Source organism: Vigna unguiculata, chromosome 4 (assembly GCF_037176805.1).
Source record: "Vigna unguiculata cultivar grain cowpea cultivar isolate G323 ecotype 2 chromosome 4, ASM3717680v1, whole genome shotgun sequence".
Taxonomy (NCBI): domain Eukaryota; kingdom Viridiplantae; phylum Streptophyta; class Magnoliopsida; order Fabales; family Fabaceae; genus Vigna; species Vigna unguiculata.
The window spans coordinates 37,575,682-37,600,942 of record NC_140795.1 but is presented as its reverse complement, the minus strand read 5'-3'; the positions used below and the strand labels follow the sequence as shown (position 1 = coordinate 37,600,942).

Genomic DNA, 25,261 nt, shown 5'->3' with positions numbered 1-25,261 from the left:
AAAAAGATTGGAATAGATTTTATTTCCAGAGTCTTAATGGATCGTATGTAACTCCTGATACCATATAGGAATAGAAAATCAAGAGAGAAAAATATATAAACAACTTTTGTCGTTAAACCATAAAAGTACAAAAATATAACGGGAGATAATTCACCTTTGTAAAAGATAAAATAATCATTTTAAAACTCATGAAAACCAGTTAAAAGTTATGAGGTATACAAAAAAAAGTTTTTTTTTTCTTTCTAGAATTTGGGCCTTGGTTCCCAATCCGTGAAGCATACGAGGCAACACGTCTCTCGGCCTTTTGCAACTTTAATTGATCTATTGTATACCGATGCTACCCTACAAAATGATGTCATTTTCATTTCTTAACCAATCTTTTTTTATTTTGTATAATATTCAAATAATAACTTATAAACATCATAAATCTAAATTATAAAATATTTATAATTTATTAAATAAATATCTAGTAATATCTATGTCAGGTGCATTTCAATATGATGGTTATTACAATATACAAAATTAATTTAAATAACTTCAATCTTTGTAATTCATACAAAAATTAATTAAAACTGCTTTGAAATTTAATTATTTAAGTATTTTCGATAGATGTATTTTCAATTAGCTGTGGTAAAATTAATTAAATTAAAATATAAAATAAATATATGTTTTAGGATGTTACCGTTCCGTTATGAACTGATGAAAATGCCTTCAGAAGATGAGTGGGATTATGTGGAGATTACATACGAAGGTTTGTATGATACCTCACTCATCAAATCGGAAAGAAGAGGCATGAAGGACATTCGATATGATGATCCTTACTGTTATATAAGGTCTGCAATATTCACTTTTATGAGAGATATTTTATTGATTGCAACGTTGGCTTTAAATAAGCCTTTACACAGAAGGTAACTGTTTAGCAGTTACAGCAATGCCACTGAAATAGAAAAATGCATATATGCCTACCACTAAACTAGGAGAAAAATATGCAACTAAAGAAAAGATTCATCTCTCGTCATAATAGGAGATTTATTCGAAACATTAAATAACATTCCCTCCCTTAAGCTAAATACAATATTGTATTTTAGCTTATCTCACTGATTTTCACAACTCCAAGCATTTGGCGAAGTCGTTCGAACTGCTCCTGCTTCAGTGCCTTGGTCATTATATCAGCTAATTGTTCTTCAGTGCAACAGTAGCTGAGGCACACAACTTGTTCTTTAACTAAGTCTCTAAGAAAATGAAATCTTACTGCAATATGTTTACTCCTCCCATGGAAGACAAGATTCTTGGACAATTGAATTGTTGAATTGTTATCACATTGGATTTTTGTTGCTTCCCTTTCTTCTGATCCAAGGTGTTCTAAAATTCTGCGAAGCCAAATACATTGACATGCGCAAAATGCTGCAGCAATATACTCTGCCTCAGTTGTAGACAAGCTTACTACGGGTTGTTTTTTTGAGGCCCATGAAACAGCACCAGTTCCTATTAGAAAGACAGAACCAGAGGTGCTTCTTCTATCATCTAAATCTCCTGCATAATTGCTGTCGCTGTAGGCAATAAGACCAGTCTTTCCTCCCTGTTGGTAGAAAATGCCGTATTCGATAGTCCCTTTAAGGTATCTTAAAATTCTCTTGGCTGCAGCCCAATGAGATTCCTTTGGATTTGCCATATATCGACTTATAAGACTTACCCCATACATTAAATCTGGCCGAGTGACTGTGAGATACATGAGACTACCAATTACTTGTTTGAACTTTGTGGCATCTACTGGAGTCCCTTCCTCATCTCTAGATAATATTGTTCCTGGTACAATAGGATTCCTTACAGAATTGCTTTCTGTCATATTGAATCGTGCCAAGATCTCTCGGGCATACCGTCTTTGACAAATAAATATTCCTGCATTGCTTTGTACAACTTCTATTCCAAGAAAGTATTTCATCTTGCCAAGATCAGTCATATCAAATTCCATCTTCATTGAGCTTTTGAATTCTTCACACATGTATTTGCTGTTTCCAGTAAAGAGCAGATCATCAACATAAAGACTCACTATTAAAATATTACCTTGACTTGTTTTTGTGAACAAGGTGTGTTCACTAGAGCATCGGTTGAATTTTTCTTTGGCAAAGTAGGTTTCAATTTTACTGTACCAAGCTCGTGGAGCCTGTTTGAGGCCATATAGAGCCTTTTGAAGTCGATATACCTGAGTTTCTCTGCCTTTCTGAATGAAATCCGCAGGTTGTTGAACATATATCTCTTCTTGGAGATCACCATGTAAGAATGCACTCTTTACATCAAGTTGAAATACATCCCATGCACTTTGAGCAGCTAGTGCTAACAACAATCTTACTGTATCAAGTCTTGCAACAGGTGCAAAAACCTTAGTATAATCTATGCCATACCTTTGCGAATATCCTTTTGCCACCAGTCTAGCTTTGTATTTTTCTACCTGACCATCTTCATTGAATTTGGTCTTAAAAACCCATTTAATTCCAACGGGTATAACTCCTTTTGGTGGATCTACAAGCTGCCATGTGTTGTTTTTTTCGATAGCTTCCATTTCAACTTTCATTGCCTCTCTCCAACGTTGACTCGTCCAGGCCTCTTCAAAGGTTTGGGGATCCGCAGAATCAGCAATCATCATTGCCAACAACCCTTCATCCTCTTCTACTAGCATATTTGTTTCATAATCAGTCATCCATAGAGGAGGTTTTCGAATTCTGGTTGCCCTCCCTGAAGCTGCAGATTCAGTTTCAATGTGTTCTGTGATTGACTCTGATGCGCTTTGATTCCCATCCGTGCGAATTGTTGTGTCTTGTGGTGCTTGTTCATGTTCATCTTCTTGGGTCACTCTTTCCTCCCAATCCAGAGTGTCTGCGGTGTCTGCCTTATTCTTCTCAGAATCATCAGACCAGTTCCAGCTTTTTTCTTCCTCAAACACAACATCCCTGCTAACTATAACCTTTTTTGTAATAGGATTAAACAATTTATATGCTTTAGATTCGTCACTTACCCCCAAGAGAACGCACTTTTGACTTTTGTCGTCCAACTTTCTTCTAGTTTGATCTAGAACATGAGTATGTGCAATGCAACCGAACGTTCGAAAATAATCAACACATGGTTTTGAACCACTCCATACCTCTTCTGGTGTTTGATGGTCTATGACAGATGTTGGACTCCTATTTTGAACATGCACACACCATCGTACTGCTTCAGGCCAGAAAGGTTTTGGAACCTGTTTTTCATGTCATACAGCACGCACAGCATTCATAATGGTACGATTCTTCCGTTCAGCAATTCCATTCTGCTGTGGAGTGTAAGCAGCAGTCAACTGTCTGGATATACCCTCCTGAGTGCAGAAATCAGAAAACTCCTTCGAGGTGAATTCTCCACCTCTATCAGTCCTAAGACAGGTGATAAAGGTACCAACTTCTTTCTCCACCCTGATTTTAAAGCTCTTGAAAGTGGAAAGTGCTTCGGATTTTTCATGTAAAAAATAGGCCCAAGTCTTCCGTGAATAATCATCAATGAAATTTATTACGTACCGTTTGTTGCTATGAGAAGGAGGTGATATGGGACCACAAATATCTGCATGAATCAACTGGAGCTTTGATGAGGCTCGCCAGGTGCTTTGCTTGGAAAAAGTGTCTCTGTGTTGTTTTCCCACCAGGCATGTGGTGCAGATTTCCTTGGGTGGTTTCAAGGATGGTAGACCAATTACCATTTGCTTATTTGCAAGTGTTTCGAGACCTTTGAAATTAAGATGTGCAAATCGCTTGTGCCATAAATGACTTTTTGTGTCTGAGGCCTCTACAGTTTGAAGGCAACGGGGTTGTAGCGAAGCTGTCAAATGAAACATCCTGTTTCCCTGCATTTTGGTCTGTAAGATGAGTCCATGCTTTGGATGAAATACTTTGCACATACCATTTTGGATTAAAATAGAAAAACCTTTCTCTTGTAACTGTCCAAGACTTAAGAGATTTGTCTTAAGTTCAGGTACGTAATAGACATCCGATATGACATAAGATGTGCCATTAATCTCAATCCTAACACTCCCTTTTCCAATAACAGCTAGAGTTGAATCATTACCAAGTCTGACTGTTTTGTTGACTCCGTCTTCTTCCAAATCAACGAACCACATTTTGTTTCCGGTCATGTGATTGCTACAACCAGAGTCTAAAAACCAATCCTCCTTCTGGACAGTTTGTGTGCCCTCATAAGCAACCAGTAGAACTTCTTCCTCCACCTCTGCTGTTGTTTCGGATGATGCATAATAAACCCTTTTTCCAGCCTCTGGACATTCATATTGATAGTGTCCTAACTTGTGACAATGAAAACACTCAATGAGTGCTTTATTTAACGTAAATCTCCCACGCCCTCTTCCACTTCCATACATGCTTCTTCCGCGGCCTCGACCTGCTACAGGTTTATCAGCATGAATAACCTTCAGCACATGTTCATCCGGTTGTGCATCTTGCATCCTTTGTTCATGGACAAGTAAGCTGCCATGAAGCTCGTCTAGGCTGAGAGTACTCAGATCATTGGATTCTTCAATCGAACATACAACGTAGTTGAATTTCGGGGTCAAAGATCTGAGAATTTTGCTTACCACCATGCTTGTTTTTATCTCTTCTCCATTGGATTTCATCCTATTGACAATACCTAGTGTGCGTCCCACATAGGTATCTACTTTCTCACCTTCTTTCATTCCCAGCAGTTCAAACTCTCGACGCAAAGCTTGAAGCTGAGAACGCTTAACCCTTGTGGACCCCTGATATTTCTGCTGCATGGATTTCCATATGTCCTGTGATGTGCTCTTGTCCAATATTGTTTCAAGAATCTCCCTATCAATTGCTTGAAACAAATAATTCTTCACCTTCAAATCCTTAAGGTTGGCTTCAGATACGCTTCTCCTCTGTGCTTCTGTTGGTGCAACACCAAGCGTTGGAATTCCCTCCTCAACGAGCGACCACAATTCTTTGCTTCGTAGAAAATTTTCCATTGTCATGGCCCAGAAATCATAATGGCCATCAAACCTTGGGATGGCTGGTTGCACAAATTTTTCAGCCATCTTCTCACTTTTACTCACGCTGTTTTCTCTCGTCACTCTCTTCCACTAAATTTTACTGTGCACACTCTGGATCAGGCCCCTTACGGAGCTCTGATACCAATTGTTATATAAGGTCTGCAATATTCACTTTTATGAGAGATATTTTATTGATTGCAACGTTGGCTTTAAATAAGCCTTTACACAGAAGGTAACTGTTTAGCAGTTACAGCAATGCCACTGAAATAGAAAAATGCAGATATGCCTACCACTAAACTAGGAGAAAAATATGCAACTAAAGAAAAGATTCATCTCCCGTCATAATAGGAGATTTATTCGAAACATTAAATAACATGGTGTCTTATGTGGTTGGGCTCAGGTCTCATTGGTGTTGTTCTCCCCGGTGAAACCCCCTCTGTAAAACCTGACAAGTGGTATCAGAGCCGATGGTTGAAACCGGCTCAGACGAGTACAGTATGGTCCCTGTATCGAAAGTCTTCCTGGCAAGGCTTCCAGGTAAGCGTGTCCCGTTAAGATGAACGGCGGTACGAGAAGGGGTACTCACCCTTGAGGGGGAGAATGTTAGGAATCCAAGTGTGAGTCTAAGTCCCACATTGACCAGAATTGAGAAAGTAGAGCACCATATAAGGATCAAGGCCCATAAACCCATTGCCTTAAGGTTTTGGGTTGAGAGTGGTGTCAGTGTCTTATGTGGTTGGGCTCAGGTCTCATTGGTGTTGTTCTCCCCGGTGAAACCCCCTCTGTAAAACCTGACACTTACACCACCACAAAAGTGTGGCCATGCAACTTCTTTATAACTTTTCTTCCTTTCTTTTTTCGCTTTTTCTTAGCTCTCATTTTATTTACAAGTCTCATGGCCTACCCTACCCAACTATGACAACTCTATTTGGGTTTATGTTGTATAAAATACATTTGAAATCAATTGACATTGGTTGATCCATTTGGATTTCGTAAATCTTCATGACTTTATGATTCTGTGTTTTCAATCTTTCAGGTTTTAGCCTTTTTTTTTAGGGGAGAACTGACATCATGCATTTATTAATGTGATTGCAGTAGTGAGTTTGTTTTTGTTTTGAAAAAGCTTATGCGCTGATGTGGTGTGGAATAAGATAATGATACTTGGAGAGAAAATTTTAGCATAATTGAATTTTACACATGTCCTCAATCAAGTCATGAAATGTAACTGTTTTATCATGAATGGTTAGCTACTTCTTTTAGTGCCATCTTCCAATTCTCCATATTATGTTCCTCAAGAAGCCTTTTGGGTAGTCTGGCCAATGCTTCTCCATCTTGTAAAAGACAGGCAACATCAAGAATGACTGCAAGTTCATGTAAACAGACTTTAAGTTTACTTTAAGTTCTGGTGTTATTACTTCTCCACTCTGAATGCCCTCATCATCAATGAAAACGTGGATTCCACTCTCATCAAGAGCTTTGTGGCATGTGTCTCAGAGAAGTTTATTCCAACAAACCAACGTATGATTTGGAAATGAATAGGGATTATTTATTTTTTGAGAGAAGTTTCATCCGCGTAAATTGAGTTATGTGTGTGATGTCCCCGTAATATTAGGAAACATAAGGGAACTTTCTTTGTAGAATTTCCCATAGAAGAATTCCCAGTTTCATTTCTTAATCTTACTGGGTTCAAGCATGTTGTTAAATTGTGATAAATTCCCTCCCAAAGTTCTTTGTCTTATTATGTTCCTGTACTACAGGGTCATATCACTATAAAATTGGATAGACTATAGAATAAGAGTGGAAGCATGTGGACATTACATTCCAAGATTTGTTTCATACCTAACTCATCAAAGCAATGGGAATCCGTGTAGGGAAAACGGAAAGAAGGACCATGAAGGACATTCGATATGATAATCCTTACACCACCACAATAGTCTGTGGCCATACACAACTGTTTTTTTTTTTTTTCTTTACCTTTTTTTTTTTTTTTTTAGCTCTCATCTTATTGGCTTGATTACGTTTTAAATCATGATAAATTTTGAGAATTCTAATAAATTTTTATGGTTTATATTAAGTATTTAATAAGTTTATATTTTCTATTAGCAAAGAAGTGATATGGAATTATAAAGTTATAAAGACATAAAATTTTTAATTTATGAAATTATAAAATTTTAAAATTTTAAAATCATAATTTATAATTTCAAACCTGGAATCCATTGTCATGTTTATTTCTCATGCTTATTTCTCATTGCTTCCATCTCCCTCTTCATTTCTTGCATCATAGCCATGGGATCCATATGTTGCTCGATGACTTCTTCGACTACTATATTACTCGTCATATTACTTATGGTTCCCATGGAAGTAAAAGAAATGTTTCTTCGACTATATTACTCGTCATATTCCTTATGATTCCCATGGAAGTAAAAGAAATGTTTGTTCGGCACCACGGTGATGCCAAAATGTGTCTATAGAATTAATCAAACACTTCCAACTCCTCGATGTCTCGATTTTCGAGTCGCTTCTATCTTTGTTTGATATGAAGAGTGTTCCGATCGTCTCAAACAGTTTCAATTTAATGCTTAAGTATAGGAGTTTGAGTACATATTATTGAATGTTGTAATCAATGAGTGTTCCAACAATCATACCTGATACCTTTATATAGAGTAATTGTTATAGGCTTTTACCGTTTTGTTGACCTAATTATGACTCAATCACACCTTAATCAACATTAGTTGGTTGATTCAAGGTTATCATTGACTAAATGTTAATCTTACTTTTTTTTACAACCGATCAATCTTGTTAGTTGGTCTGGAAGATCCATCTAGAAATGTATTAGTCGGTTTTGCTAATCAGTCTAGAAGATCAGTTCATAGGTATACTAGTTCATGTTGTCGATTAATTTAAAAGGTAGATCCAAAGATATATTGATCACTCTTTTAGTCTAATTTATTGACTAAAAGGGTGTGTGTGCCATATATATATATATATATATATATATATATATATATATATATATATATATATATATATATATATATATATATATAATTTATTGTCAAGAAAGTGTTGGCCAAATAGAAGACCTCCATTAATACCCCTCCATTAAACAAATCTTCCCCCCCCCACTACTTTGAACTAATCTCATAAATAACACTCATCCATTCAAATTCTTATTTTATTATTTTTTATTATCATAATAATAATGTACCACAATTTTAAGAATTGACCAAAAGTGAAGACCTATTTTCCAAAAAGTGAACACAATTGCTTACACTAATGGGTGATGATAGGTCCCACGCACTTCACTCTCATAATTTCATATTTGTTCAAAGTTTGATTCCACTTACAGTTCCAACGTGCTTAACATTATCACTATTTTTTCTTTCTTTCACCGCTTACTGCAACAAAACATCTTATGATTTGGAAATTAATAGGGATTAATAATTTATATTTGATTTCTTTTATTTTTATTAACGTGGTTTTCATTGTTTTCATTTAAAAATCATAATTAAATAAGGGTAGAAGGAAGGTTTCTTCTTCAGTTTAATATACAACATAGTTCCTGCTGCTATAGTTTATTGCACAAAATTGGCAATGGAGGCAGAATACACGCGAGTCATCCTTAGAATACACGCGAGTGACGAATAAGGAGAAAAGAGACAGTGATTGAAAAAAGAAAAAGTAAATGATAAAGGTGAGAAAAAAAATTAACAATTAAGTTAAGCATACTGATGTAGAAATAAATCTTAATATTTCAGGAAATATAGTTGTGAAAATTAAGTGAAACAACTAACACAGTTAATTATGTGGTTTTAAGTGTATAATCTTTATAAAATGAACCACAATTGTAAGCATTGACCCAAAAGTGAAGCAAATTAGAATGAGAGCAAACAAATATTTTCCAAAAGTTTCACGCGCTTAATGAACGACAGATCCCACGCTGATTATGGTTTGGTATTTCATTACATTACACTTTACTCTTCTAATTTCTTATTTATACACAGTTTGATTCCACTTACAGTTCCAACACGCTCACCATTATCACTCTAAACTTTGTTCCAATGGCGACTCCAAGATTCGGTTATGATGTGTTCCTCAGCTTTAGAGGGGAAGACACGCGATATGGTTTTACTGGCAATCTCTACAAAGCTCTCTGTAACAGAGGAATTCACACTTTCATCGATGATGAGGAGCTTCAGAGCGGGGAGGAAATCACACCAGCACTTCAGAAATCAATTGAAGAATCTAGGATTGCCATAGTTGTGCTCTCTCAAAACTATGCTTCTTCCTCCTTCTGCTTGGATGAACTCGCAACCATCCATTACTGCCACACCCAAGGACAGTTGGTTTTACCGGTCTTCTATAAGGTTCAACCTTCTGATGTCAGACACCAGAAAGGTGGTTATGGAGAAGCATTAACTAAGCATCAGAGAAGGTTCAAAGATAAGGAAAAGTTGCAGAAATGGAAGATGGCTCTGCGTCAAGTAGCTGATTTGTCTGGCTATCATTTCAAAGACGGGTACACTACCATACCATAACTTTCTTGGATTAAGTTTTACTTCTCTAATAATTTAACGTTAAAATTCTTGTTAACCTTTACCCGTACAAATTATTTTCTGTTCTATCCTGTCAGATTCAATTTAATGACAAAGCTTTTAGTGGAAAAAGTTAGTTGAATGGTAAGAAGTAGAGATATTTAGTTGAATGGTATGGTGTGTATTAATTAGAGAGAAAGATTTTGTAAACAACCAAGAAAATTGAAGTTTACTGCTTTTCTCCCTTTATCTGTTGTGCAACTTCACAAAAACCTTCTTCTCTGTTGAAATAGTGATGGATACGAATACAAGTTTATTGAGAGTGTTGTTGACCGGGTCTGCCACAAGATTAATCCTGCTCGTTTACATGTTGCGGATTACCCTGTTGGACTAGGGCCACAAGTGCTAGAAGTAAGAAAGCTTCTAAACGTTGAATGTGGTGATGGATTCCACATGATAGGGATCCATGGAATGGGTGGCGTAGGAAAAACAACCCTTGCTTTAGCAGTTCATAATTTGATTGCTGACCGTTTTGATGGTTGTTGTTTTCTTCAAAACGTGAGAGAGAAATCAAAAAAGCATGGGCTGGAACACCTCCAAAGCATTCTTCTTTCGAACATACTTGGGGCGAAGGACATCAACTTAACAAGTGAGCATCAAGGAATTTCAATGATACAAAGAAGGAAACCAAAGAAGGTTCTGTTGATTCTTGATGACGTTGATAGGTGTGAGCAGTTACAGGCACTGGTTGGAAGCCCCGATTGGTTTGGTCCCGGCAGCAGGGTCATCATCACAACTCGAGATATACAATTGCTTGCATCTCATCAGGTCAAAAGAACGTATAGTGTCAAGACATTGAACAAAGATGATGCTCTTCAGTTGCTTACATGGAAAGCTTTCAAAACGGAACAGGTTGATCCAAGTTACATGGAGGTGTTGAATGATGTAGTAACTTATGCTTCTGGCCTTCCATTGGCTTTGGAAGTAATTGGTTCCAACCTGTTTGAAAAAAGTGTGGAAGAGTGGAAATCTGCTATCAATCAATATAAAAGAATTCCTAACAATCAAATCCTAGAGATTCTTAAAGTAAGCTTCGATGCTTTGGAGGAAGAAGAGAAGTGTGTTTTTCTTGACATTGCTTGTTGCTTCCAAGGATATGAATTGACAGAGGTTGAGGTTATGCTTCGTGCTCTCTACGATGACTGCATGAAATATCATATTGGGGTGCTGGTTCAAAAATCTCTCATTAAGATTTATTACTCTGGTACAATTGTAATGCATGATTTAATTGGGGACATGGGTAGACAAATTGACCGGAGAGAATCATCGAAAAAGCCAGGAAAGGGCAGGAGATTATGGTTACTTAAAGATATAATTCAAGTTTTAAGGGACAACACAGTAAGTGAGACTCATAGATGATTGGTTTTGTTTCTCAAATTGATATATTTTTCTTTTTAATCTTATATCTCTGTCATAGTTTTTTCTTTTTTCTTTCTAGATGATTTACAATTTCTATAGACAAAACTGGTTGATTTGTGTGGCTCTTTTCATTATCAGGGAACTAGCGAAACTGAAATCATATGCCTGGATTTGTCTATATCTGAGAAAGAAGAAACGCTAGAATGGAATGCCAACGCCTTCAGAAGGATGAAAAACCTTAAAATACTTATCATTCGAAATGGTAAATTTTGCAAAGGTCCCAATTATTTTCCAGAAAGTTTGAGAATACTGGAATGGCATGGATACCCTTCAAATTGTTTACCATCAAATTTTCATTCCAACAAACTCGTGACATGCAAGTTGCCTAACAGTCCTTTTACGTCATTTGGGTTCCATGGTTCATCAAAGGCAAGTATAGAGAATAAATTCTTTATCTTGTAAAATGATAAAAACATTTTTAAATTATTCATACTCTTCTTATTCTATCTTCCCATTATTTTCTTTGCAGAAGTTCGAGAATTTAACCGAGTTGAATTTTGACAATTGCCAACTTTTAACACGGATGCCTGACCTATCTGATCTCCCAAATCTGGAGAAACTTTCATTTGAACGGTGTGAGAGTTTAATTGCACTTGACGACTCAATTGGTTTTCTGAATAAACTTAAAATATTGAAAGCTCAACGTTGCACAAAACTTCGGAGATTTCCACCTCTCAACTTGCCCTCTCTTGAAGTACTTCATTTTCCATATTGTTACAGTCTTGAGAATTTTCCAGAAATATTAGGAAAGATGGGAAACATAAGAGAACTTTATTTGCTTAACCTCGCCATAAAAGAGTTGCCAGTTTCATTTCAAAATCTTACCGGACTCCATGAGTTATACGCGGCATGTGATTTTCTTCAGTTAAATAGCAGTGCCTTGATGTCTTCGTTGACTACCTTTTACGCTTCTCGATGCAAGGAGTGGAAATGGATAAATTCAAAAGATGGTGAAGAAGTGGGCTCAACGTTATCTTCGAATCTACGTTCGTTTGATTTTGAGCTTTGTGACCTGAATGATGATATTTTTTCAGCAGGTTTTACGCAGTTGACCACAGTTACGTATTTAAACCTATCGTACACTAATATCACATTCCTTCCTGAGTGCATCAAAGAATTTCAGCACCTGGATGATCTTGAGGTGAGTTATTGCAAGTATCTACAGGAAATAAGAGGGCTTCCACCAAACTTGAGAGAGTTCAGGGCGATAGACTGTAGATCATTGACTTCCTCGAGTTCAAGCATGTTGTTAAATCAGGTTTTTGTCTTGTTTTTAATGAAATTGATTTGATAATACATAGTTCATTTAATGAATTTCCAATGAACTGTGGCTTGCAGCAACTTCACGAGGCTGGAAAGACTAAATTTGTGCTTCCAGGAGGATGTATTCCCGAGTGGTTGGAGAAAGAAAGCAGGGGACCTTCAATTTCTTTCTGGTTTCGTAATCAATTCCCTCCCAAAGTTTTTTGTTTCCTTATTGGATCTGTACGGGATGATACCCACTTTTACTTCATTAGACCCGTGGTGTTAATCAACGGCAAAGTTCAAGAATATAAAGCTGGTTATCATACGGATGTGATAATGCCAGAATTGGATCATATGCAGCTCTTTGATCTACATGTGTTACCGTTCCGTTATAAACTGATGAAAATGGCTTCAGAAAAGGAGTGGAAGCATGTGGAGGTTACATACGAAGGTTTGTTTGATACCTCACTCATCAAAGCAATGGGAATCCATGTATTCAAATCCAAAAGAGGAGGCATGAAGGACATTAGATATGATGATCCTTATACCACCACAAAAGTCTGCCCATGCAACTTCTTTATACCTTTTCTTCCTTTCTTTTTTCGCTTTTTGTTTGCTCTCATTTTATTTATTAGTCTCATGGCCTATCCAACCTAACTATGACAACTTTCTTTGGGTTTATATTGTATAAAATATGTTTGAAATCACTTGGATTTTGTAAATCTTTCATCACTTTGTGTTTTCAATCTTTAAGGTTTTAGCTTTTTTCTTATAGTGTAGCATTGGTTTTTTTATACGCCCAGTTGACACCATGCGTTTATTAATGTAATTGCACAGTGAGTTTTTTATTTTCGTTTTAAAAAATCTTGTGGGCTTATGTGATGTGAGTAGGAAAATTGTTTACAATAAAATCTCAGAAACTATAATTTGTCTTGAGTAAACTATAATTGTTCTTATTGCAATGTCGTACAAGATTCAAACAAAGCAATATGTTAAAGTGGTCTAGAAATGGATTTTTCTTCTAGTGACATGAGTTTTAATTTTTTTAACTCATTTTATATTATTTTAAAAAAAAATTATCTGTCAATAAAGTTGGCATTATTTAGTAGGATGGATGCTTATGACAAGAATAGAGTTGATAAATAACTATAGTTGAATTTAATTGATCTGAAAACACTTTTTTTGTATAAATAGTTTTCTTGCCATGTCTAGCATAAATTCCTCTCTTACATAGGTTTAATATTTATATTTTTTATAGTTTATGAACTTGTTGTTTGTCCAAGCTGTTTTTTCTGAAAATGCAACTTATGCTAATTAAGGATATATTTTTTGATGTATTTTTAGTTGATTACGTGTAACGTTTCAATTTAGTAGAATAATTCTAATTTATAGAAAGCTTCATGTTTATAGTATAAAATAGAGCACAAATATAAAGTATATTAGAATTAACCTTTTACAGTTATCCCAAATTATACTGGAATGGAAGCCCAAAGACACAACACAGTGCCATGAAAAGAATCTAGACACAGATTAGATTAAACTGGAAATTTGCTCAAAGAGCAAGAAACTACAAAATAACCGTACACAAGAAGAAATGTTCAACTAGGGATGACAACGGGGCGGGGCGAGGCGCGGACGGGTTTCACTATCCCATACCCATTCCCGTAAAAATAATTCATCCCCATACCCATACCCATACCCAAACCCAACGGGTATCAAAGTTTTATCCCATCCCCATCCCTATCAGGTAACGGGTATAATCTCGTACCCATACCCGTACCCGTTTCCTTACTAACTTCAATATAAATTTTAATTAATTTTTATAAAATAATAAAAAATTACGGTAAAGGAAACATAATATTATCACATATTCAATATTAGGAGGATGGTTGTTTCTTTGATATCAAATACTTTGGAATAAATTATAATTGTTTACATTTTAGATTAGAATACCAAATAAAATTTCATGAGAACTAAAACATTTATTAAATTTGCAAACTGCAAACATTAATGAAACCTAGTTGATAAAATTTAAAAATATTTTTAAAAAAAATTAAAGGAAAACAAATATTCAAATTAAAATATATTTTAAATATTTGTTTACTTCAATTTTTTAAATTCTAATTAATCTCTTTTTTATACACTAATAAAAATGATAATACATCACTTAATCAAAATGACGCAAATAACAAATAATAAACATAATAAAACAAATTTAACATGATTATTGTATCTTTTGAACTCCAATATATGTTGAATGGTGATAAAAAAATATTCATAGCAATTACATTAAATTTTGATATTGTAGTAAATAAAAGTTATTTATACAATTATAGTGAAAAATTACAGTATGATTGATATAATGAGTTAGAAAATAAAAATAATTAGATAAAATATACTGAAATAGTATTCTACATGATGAAAATAAACAACAAATAAAAATATTAAAAAATTAACAAATGTATGTCTTAGAAACAATTTGAGAAACTATTGAAAGAAAGAAATCACACAAAGGAAAACGAATGTATAATTAAGGGTATGATAAGATGAAAAATACCTTAGACATGTAAAAACATTTTTCAAATATCAACATATATATTCAATGGTTGAAAAATAATTGTTTTAGCAAAACAAAAGAGTTTTTCAAATGAAACAAAAATTAATAAAAATAAGTAAAGAATTTTTTTTATATTACCTAGTAAATGAAAGATTTAGATTATTAAACACTTAAATTGAGAGTATTGAACATACTCATGTGAAAGGAAAATATACAATAAATAAAAATATTAAAAAATAATAGAAATATTCAAATATGAGATATAAAATTTTTTTAATTAACATACATCATTTTAACATAATTACATAAATGTTATGATAAGATGAAAAATATATTGGAGATGTGAATGAGTTTCATGACAAACCAAATAATTAGAAGAAATAAAAAATTGAGAAATAAATAAATATATATATATATATGGTTACTTAATTAATTGTGAATATTTTAATAATTTAAATGATGACGAAGATATGGCGGGGACGGGTATTATGGCGGGGATATGTACATACCCATAACCATCCCCATACCCAATTGAAAAAGTCGGGGATTCCCCATACTCATACCCATACCCAGTCAATGCGGGGATTCCCCGTCAAAACGGGAACGGGTTCGGGCAATATCCATGGGGACAGGTTTATTTGCCATCTCTATGTTCAACAATGAGCAATAAAGGATCTAGGAAGAGAACAGACACAAAGAGAAAGGGTAAGCTATAGTAGAATATTTAACATGTTATTGAGCAATCAGATTATAAAACAAGTTATAGACAAGCAAAGCAGTAAGCACCCAAAACATGTGAAAGCAAACAATTAAAGGACTCTCTAACTCAATATTCGGATCATACTCTTGATATAGAATTCTAAAGGAAGTATGCACATGTGCTGGTTTCTAAACTCTACAGAGTCTAGACGCAAGGGGTTATCACCCAACCACACACATGGTTAATCCTCTACTGTCTTGGGGCCAATATGTCCCAAGACTAGGACCTCCTGCCACTCTCATCACATAAATTATTCTACTCTATGTGAGCGTGAATAATTATTAGAGTTCAGGATATCTTCCTTTATCTAGACATGTCCTATATCAAGGTATACACTAACCACCATCACCAAGAGTTTCTCTTGAAACTCTTTTACCAACAAGCATTCAATTCTCATGCCAAACAACTACCAACCATACAATCATGTTTTCCATTTCATACCCAACATAACAAGATCCCATTCAATTTCATGCTTTATAAATGCATACCAATGTCCAACCCAACCAAGTCATGGCTCATTACATAACAACACATTATGCAAACGATTTGGGATTTTAGAAATAAAACTGCAGCTTGTGTAAAGCTCCAAAAATTTTGTATTTATATTCAAATTAAAGATTATTGAATCAAGAACCAAATGCAATAAGAACCAACTTAATTGAATAACTATAGAGAAAGTTATGCATCAAACAAGTAACGAAGGTCAATGTTGTCAACAACCAAATTACAGGGACCTTGCGATAAAAACTGCTCTCACTACAAAAGCTCTGATTCAAGATCCGACCGGTCAAATTCAAGAACTAGGTGTTAAAGATCAGCTGTTAAAACTTTAGCTCAATTCAACGGTTAAAGAGACGAGAAAGACAATTTTACTAAAACTGCGCATATGAGAAAAAGACACAGTCGTCCAACGACCAAGGCACTCGCTCAGCAACCACCCGACGCTTCAAGAATACGAAAAATAACGTCAAATATCACAGTTTCATGAATATTTAAACCCTAACTTGGAAACACACAAAAAATTAACGTTTTTCCCAATCTTGTCTCATATTCCACAAAACACTAATCAAACTTTATCAAATGAAATAGGAACAAGCAAAACAACTTAAAAAAAATGAACCCTTTATCCCTTACCTCAATAACACTAGAAAACAAAGGCAAACTCTTAACCGAGGAACACCACAGCTCTAGGAATCAAACAGTGAGCTGAAATGTGTATACAAACACAAAACAGGGGCATGAGGATGAACCCTAACCCAAACCTACGTACCCGAACAGGAAAAGGAGAAGAAAGAGCAAGAAAGTTCTAAGGTCCACTTACTTGGAGGCAAAACTGACTTAGCTGGCTCGAAAATGGAAAGTTTCTTGTGCCCTAGCAGAGCTCTCAAATGCTACAAAGGAGGGGGAGAAACTGCTTTTCGAAAATCAGACAAGTGAGGTATTAGGGCTGGAAAGGAGATCTTGGAGGTCCCCAAAATGAGCTGACTCTGGATCCTCGAATAAGCTAGGCCTAAACCCCTCTAAAAACAGAAATTAATTAAAAGGGTCTCACATCCATGCGATTCTTTTTCCATCCAGTATTAATTTTTACAAAATTTTAGATAATAATAAAAACTTTCATTTTTTTTTCTGGAGAATGGAGTAGTGGATTATTGAATTCTCTTTTAAGATATAATTTTAGTATCACTATATTATTTTAGTTGATAATTATGTTTTTATGACAATGATTTTTTTTCAACTCCTGACATTCAAACAACGTTTATTTTTAAATATTTTAAAATGATTAATTACTTCATAAAATTACATCTTTTAAAATCAACTTAGTCTTATTTTGCCGTTTAATTTTATTTTATAATAATCATTGTCACAGTTTTAAATAATACAACAAAGGTTGCAGAAAAAAGAAGGTTCTATTGATTCATGATGATGTTGACAAGTGCGAGCAGTTACAGGCACTGGCTGGAAGCCCAGATTGGTTTGGTCCCGGCAGCAGGGTCGTCATCACAACTCGAGATACACAACCGCTTGCCTCTCATCATGTCAAAGAAACATATGAGGTCAATCCATTGAACAAAGATGATGCTCTTCAGTTGCTTCCAAGGAAAGATTTCAAAACTGAACAAGTTGATGCAAGTTACGTGGAGGTCTTGAATCATGCAATAACTTATGCTTCTGGCCTTCCATTGGCTTTGGAAGTAATAGGCTCCAACTTGGCTGGAAAAAGTATAGAAAAATGGAAATCTGCTATCAATCAATACAAAAGAATTCCTAACAATCAAATCATAGAGATACTTAAAGTAAGCTTTGAGGCTCTGGAGAGAGAAGAGAAGAGTGTTTTTCTTGACATAGCTTGTTGCTTCAAAGGATATGCATTAAGAGAGATAGAAGATATTTTTGGAGCTATTTATGATGATTGTATGAAACATCATATTAGTGTGTTGGTTGACAAATCTCTCATAAAGATTGGTTGGTGGAGTACAGTTTAAATACACGACCTGATTGAGGAGATGGGTAGACAAATTGACCAACAAGAATCACCTGAAGGATCAGGGAAGCGCAGGAGAATATCGTTACCTAAAGTTATAATTCAAGTTTTAAAGGAGAACACAGTAAGTGAGACTCGTGGATGATTGGTTTTGTTTCTCAAATTGATATATGTTTCTTTTTAATCATATATCTCTGTCCTAGTTATTTTTGTCTAGATGATTTGCAATTTTTCTGGATTTGTTACACAAAACTACTTCATATGTGTGCTTCTTTGCATTAACAGGAAACTAGCATGATTGAGATTCTCTGTCTTGATATCTCGATATATAAGGAAGTAGAAACACTGGATTGGAATTGAAACGCCTTTGGAAATATGAAAAACCTTAAAGCACTTATTATTAGAAATTGCAAAATTTCTGGAGGTCCCAATTGTTTTCCTGAAAGTTTGAAAGTATTGGAATGGCATGGATACCCTTCAAATTGTTTTCCATCGAATTTTGATCCGAACAAACTTCTGACATGCAAGTTACCTGACAGTGATTTTACGTCATTTAAATTCCGTGGCTCATCAAAGGCAAGTTTACGGAATATATTCCTTGTAAATTTGTAGGTTTTTTTACACAAAATAATTCCCTACGAAAATAGACAACTTTTTTAAAAACTACAAAAGTCAACTCGGACGACTTCAGTGTTTTTTTAATTGTTCTTAAATCTCTATTGCCTCCTATGACTTCTTTGTAAGTTTGTTCAATTTCCCGAAGTCGTAGTGATACGACTTCTTATTGAAGTTGTACTCATACCGGTAATTTGTTTAAAAGTTGCCTATTTTTGTATTTAAAAAAGACAATAACCTCATTTGTGTAAGAAAATGAAATTTGTAAATACACCTCCAAGTTATCCATTGTGTTCTTATCTCTTGTTCCCATTATTTTCTTTGCAGAAGTTCGAGAATCTAACCGAATTGAATTTTGACTACTGCAATCTTTTAACACAGATACCTAACGTATGTCATCTCCCAAATTTGGAAAAGCTTTCTTTTAAAGAATGTGCGAGTTTAATTGCAGTAGACGACTCAGTTGGTTTTCTGACTAAACATAAAAACGTATGTCTTGATTATTAATTAGCATTTTTAAGGGAAAAAATAAAATAGAACTGATGTACACAAGACATTAACCCAAAAATGTGATAATTAAGACATATCGAAAAAAATCCACACTTTATCAAATATTCTCCAAAAATGAAAAAAAAAATGTTTCATTTCCACAAACATCAACGAATACCACAAATTTGTTGTAATAGGTAAATCCAATACTTTTTATGTTCCACCAATGGGGAAATGACGAACCGCGTCGAAAAATAACTTCGAAAACGGAGTAATAACAAACTTGGGGAATGGAGGAAGAAGAAACTTAGGGGATGGACGAAGAATACACTTCGAAGATGGAAGAAGGAAAAACTTGGGGGAAGGAGGAAGAACAAACCTGGGGATGGAGAAAGAACAAACTACTTTCCACTTCTCTCACGCTTCCACTTCTCTCTCTCCTTGTCCTTCACCCCATTGATGATATTGTTGGTAAATATATTCATTATTCACCATTGTCCATGTACTTATAGTTCTATCTAATATTATATTTGGTTGGAGGTGTGTAGAAGAGGATTGAGATCATAATACATATTGTGATAGACATCATTTTAGTCCATGTTATTATGATAATAAGAATGTTAAAATAGATATTAGCACACTCTAAACATCTCGTACTAGGTCTATCCTACCTTGTGCACAGCCATGTTAATTCAACTAAAACCCAAAAAAAAAAATGTATAAAGGGAACATTATTGGTATAAGTAAAATGGATTGTAAACTATCAAGTATGGTTAAGATGTGAATTGCATTGTTCAGGTCGACTAAGATAGTCAAATGATTTGGATATACTTGGATTAGAAAACTATTTGGTTAAATAACGACACAATGATAACATATCTGAAGAAAACTGAAGGAAAGAAACAATTGGAAAGTAAATCAAAATGAGGATTTACGGTTCTAAGACTTAAGCAATTCAAAACTTAAGCCAATTGGAATGAGAACAAAACCTATGAGTGAAGAAGGTTATGAGATGAGTGAACTTAAGATATACATGCACATTCTCTCAGCATTAGCATTTGTGCATTTGTTAGCAAAAGTGTGTGAAATCTCTAAGAAAAGTTATACAAGATAAACCATCAGTACAAAAAATAGAAATTGCATTCGAATACTAAATCTTAATTGGTAAACAAATTAAAATACAATATTCAAATAATTGACAGAACATTACACCTGTTCAAATCACAAACCTGCAAATCAACCATATCTAACACAATATCAAATCATCATATGTTTCAAGTATTTGTGTTTAGGACATTTAATTCAAGATGAATAAGGTGTGGAGTGCCAAAATTTACAAAGGCAGTATTCTAAATGTTTAATTAACTTTTACTTAATTCCTTTTTATTTTCACATTCTCCTTATGTGTCCTAAATAAAGGAACATGAAATATACCCAATGCAGAGATGTTATATCTAAAATAGAGAAACAAAAATATATCAAATCTAATTAATTGTAAAAATTGGAAACATTAAGTCATCCTTTAAAACGCAAAAGTTACTACCGGAAAAATAAATTTTAGCATCATTTAACCGGTGACGGTTTTACTAAAATGCCACTATATTCAAAAAATTAATAAATTATAAAATAATTATAGTCGATTTAAAACTGACGGCATATACCAACATAATTTTTGTTCATTGTTATATTCTAATAACTTGTATTTTTACTGATGAATTCTCGCGTTTTCATTGTAGTCTCTTCTAAGAAGATTCTCTTTGTTTTCTTCTTTTCTTGGAAGTCATATTTAATCTTCTCGTATTTTGTAAGTCATCTTCTCTTACGCCTTTATTCTTTTTTTTTTTTTGGAAGTCATGTTCAATTTTCTGGAGAATTCTTGTAAATCATCTTCTTCTTTCTTTTTTAGAAGTATTTTTCCCCTTTTCACTGTAGTTTATTTTTCTCTTCAAATTCATTTTCTTTTGCATTTTCAACTCTGAACCCTAATTACTAATGCGTGTTTTTGGATTGGTTTAGAGGCAAAGCTCAATCCGCCGATTTTCCCAACTACATCAACTACAGCTTCTCCATCGGTACTTCTTGGCTGGCCAATTTCAATCACAATTTCTGCTACTGATTACCAAAATGATACCAGAATAGTAGATGTTACTAATAATACCATCAATGCATCAGCCAAGGAAAATCAAAAGAGAGTACAAGGAACCATGGGTGAGAATGTGAGATCATTGTCATATAATCCATTGTTATCTGTACCTTTCCCATGCATCTAAGAATTTGAATATTTATCTACAGGATTATAACAACTCTTATTATCTTATTACTCTTCCATTAAAGAAGCCAAATTCTGGAAATCTAGGTTTACTCGAATACATGTCAATAAATGATCCATTAATAGAATTAATATTTGTGAACTCGACTAATAAAAGTCCAAAATAACGTTTACATTGCAGTAGTAGTGCTCTAGAAGATATAATTTTAGCAAAAGTTTCCAAAGGATGCTTTTCTAAACATTGAAAGTCATGTACTTTTTAATCTCGTAGAAATTCTTGATGAGGAAGAATTTGGGGAAGCTGCTACTAGTTTGGAGTATGATGAGAATATTGTTAAAGTGACACAAAATAATATATTTAAACAAGCTAACTTTTATTCACTTTCACCAATACACAATTAACTAACCAGAACTTAAATCATGCTAAACATGAATTTTAGTTACTGTATGAATCACTAAACCTATCGTATGAGCTAAAGGTAAGCTTAAGAAAGAGAACAATTTGATCATGAATACCAAACATCACTTTCAGAAGTGATTAAGTTTGGAAAAATATTGACACTGCTGAAAAGTGATTAAGTTCTCCAGAAAGTAGTGATTATAGTATGTTAAACTTTAAGTAATTAAGAAAATATCTATGTATGCTTGTATTCAATGTATATGTAATGTAATATTCCTTTTGGTAGGTCATTGTTCCCAAAGGCTCTCTTTGCAACATCAATGTAGAAATTGATGTTGGGTTACCCACTAATGTAGTATATAATATACCGACAGATCCTGGAAATAGAAGAGTTTTAAAAAATATATCAAAAGTAAGTGACTTTATCGTCCTTACTTTTGTGATGAATGCAAATCCTTACCTTAAATATTTTTGTGATGAGAACATGTTGGTTAGTGTCAGGCACGCGACAAGAGTTGGAGAAGAAAGGATGGGCATCTCAAGACACATACGAGGATAATTGAAACAAATCTCACATATTATCATTGAAAGTAATGTTTTTACCTGATGATTGGAACTAAACATGTATCTTCTTGGTTTGCTTTAGTTTACTTTCCATGATAGAGATTAAATACCTCAGTTACACTTACGTGTGAATATATTATCATATGCTTAAACATTTTCCATAATGGCTTATGCTTTCTCTAGAGATGGGGCCATGCCATTGTCATCATTGTGGCACATTAAACACTGGCTTTCTGTTTCAGTATTTTCATTTGTGAAAAGGTGTAACTTTAGGTTTCTTTGATTGTTGAAAAGTGGAATAATATTTTTGAACATATCAGTGAAATGTAAATAAATGTCTTACAGTCTCTTAGTAGTATTTGGCCTTTGAAGCAATAGTGTCTATAGCAGTGTTTTACATATTGTCTATTCCCTACCTACACATCAGTTTTAACATAACTGAAACAAGTATATTTACCTACATTGGATTTAATATAAAGTTTAATCCATAATGTTACAATGTGCAAAAGATTAATTTAAAAAAATAAAGATTATGATTTTGCTGGCAGTTATAATTGTCGTTACATATTAGATAATTTTTTTAAAATATGATTTTGCTTACGGTTATAACTGTGTTATATATTAACTATTTTTTAAAATTTCAATTTTGTTGGCAGTTATAAATGTTGTTAAATATTATATAATTTTTTCTTTAAATTAGTTTAGAGACGGTTAGAACCGACTTTAATAATTTTAATGACGGTTAAATCGATGTTATGGTATTTTGTGGCGTTAAATTTTGTGACAATTAATTAACTTACGGAAATAAACATAGTGACAATTAGAACCGTCGTTAATCCACACATTTAATTGACGTTAAAAATCAAATATTTAGTATATTTATAAATAAAAGAAATTGACATTTTCTTCAAGTGATAAGTTTCCTATTTTCTCTAGTATTTTAAAAAATTTAGAAAAATAATATCTTATGGATTATATTTTATAATTACTTTAGAATCTAATAATTTTAAGAAAGAAAAATTCCAACACATTAGAAAGGTCTAAATTCAATTTAACTTCCAAATAAATATATTTTAATTTAAATTACTTAATTATATAAGAAAGCATAAATCAAAGGTTTATTCATAAAATTTTTCAGAAAACTGTAAAATATTATAATATTTAAAACTAAAACAAAATCATCTTTTGAATTAAGAATACTTTTAATTAAAAAATAATTTACTGAATTTTTATATCATAACACATGTACTGTTTCTATATTTTAGTATATATTTTATTAGAGTGCTCTCTAAATTAAATATGTGATGACATAAAGCATTTCAAGCGTATTGAAAACACATTGATTTCTATAATAGAGAACAATAAGTTATTTGACTAAAAGATAAATTTACATATATTTCAACTATTGGTAATTAAAAGAAAATGACACTATAGAGATAAAATACAAATAATTATTAACTAGACCACTAAACAAAAAGTTTTATGTCCCTAAAAATATTTAATATTCCAAATATATTAGAGAAGTATATAATAAATTTCTAACAGAGAAGAGAAATATTTATTAAATTTGCTTAAATTTGAACTCATTTACGTAAATAAAAATGGTGAAAATAGTATACTCCTTTTTGTCATGTACGAGAGATTTGTTTTAGAATGAATCTCCCTTAGTTGAAAGTGATACACCCAAATACTCATATTTTATATTTCATACTTATACTTAATTTAGTATTTATTTTTTGATACCATTCTTAAAAATTAACAGAAAGTATGGTAAACAACTAAATCGAAACTAACTATTAGGGTGATCACGGGTAAATATTTAAATCTACATCCAAATATTTAGATTAATTTCAAAATTTAAAATGCACTTTTTACAAAAATACTGTTTTTGAGATGGATTTAATTAAATTTGTTTGAATTTTAATTAAGACATACTCGATCAAATTTTGGCAGAAATTGACTCAATCCAATTTAAAATTAAAGTAGATCGCATTAAAAAAATTAGAATTGTTTTCCCACTCCTAATCCAAGTAAACAAAATTTAGTTTAAACTAATTCATTGTTTTAAGAAAACAAAATAAAGACTACCGTTCAAAAAAAAAACATTTTTGAACCTGCAGAATATTATAAACTTTTGAAAGGCTGTAACAATTTTTCTTTTATCAGGAACAATTTTAGGAACAATTTTAGTTAAAAATAAGATTTAAAGAATAGATATGTGTATCATTTACCTTTTCATTTTCATTGAATGTTTTTTCAACGGTGCCTTCTAAATTAAATATTTTAATTTTAAGTTTTTTTTTTTTAACTATGCATCAGTATTCGTGTATTTATTACTATTATTTTTTTAATGATATTTGATGATATAAACAGTCATGAAAAATGAATAATCATAAAATGATATATATATATATATATATATATATATATATATATATATATATATATATATATATATATATATATATATATATATCAAACATTCAAACAATAAAATAAAATTTGTATAAATAAATAATAAAAACTATTAATATTAATATAGATATTCAATTCACCCTTGAGATGTATAAAATAATTCATACACATTGACCAAATAAAACTATTCATTACGAACAACTTCTATAAATATTTGAATTATATGGTTGTGAAAAATAGCAACACTAAGTACTATTAAATAAAAATATATATTGCTAATATTTGTTCAAGAGAAAAGATCTAAAATTCTTCTTAAATTGTAACTATTAGAAATATTCAGAATACATACATCACTTTTCAATGAATATACCAATGTACATCTAACTAGTTAAATAAATAAAAAAATACAACCATAATAGTAA

General features: G+C 33.0%; 1 protein-coding gene and 1 pseudogene across 2 annotated transcripts; both read left to right on the top strand.

Annotated features, from left to right (window-relative positions):
* The first annotated feature begins 8,970 nt into the window (after nt 1-8,970).
* LOC114181947 (disease resistance protein Roq1-like) lies at nt 8,971-13,162 on the top strand. Its single transcript, XM_028068636.2, has 5 exons — nt 8,971-9,545; nt 9,855-10,959; nt 11,119-11,409; nt 11,510-12,298; nt 12,379-13,162. Exons 1-5 carry the CDS (start codon nt 9,088-9,090, stop codon nt 12,940-12,942), a joined length of 3,207 nt encoding a protein of 1,068 aa, XP_027924437.1. The 5' UTR covers nt 8,971-9,087; the 3' UTR covers nt 12,943-13,162.
* A 3,793-nt stretch (nt 13,163-16,955) lies between these two features.
* On the top strand, nt 16,956-18,999 carry LOC114180732 (disease resistance protein Roq1-like; annotated as a pseudogene). Its single transcript, XR_014994235.1, has 3 exons — nt 16,956-17,035; nt 17,500-18,211; nt 18,373-18,999. The product of XR_014994235.1 is annotated as a disease resistance protein Roq1-like (transcript).
* Nucleotides 19,000-25,261: the final 6,262 nt, after the last annotated feature.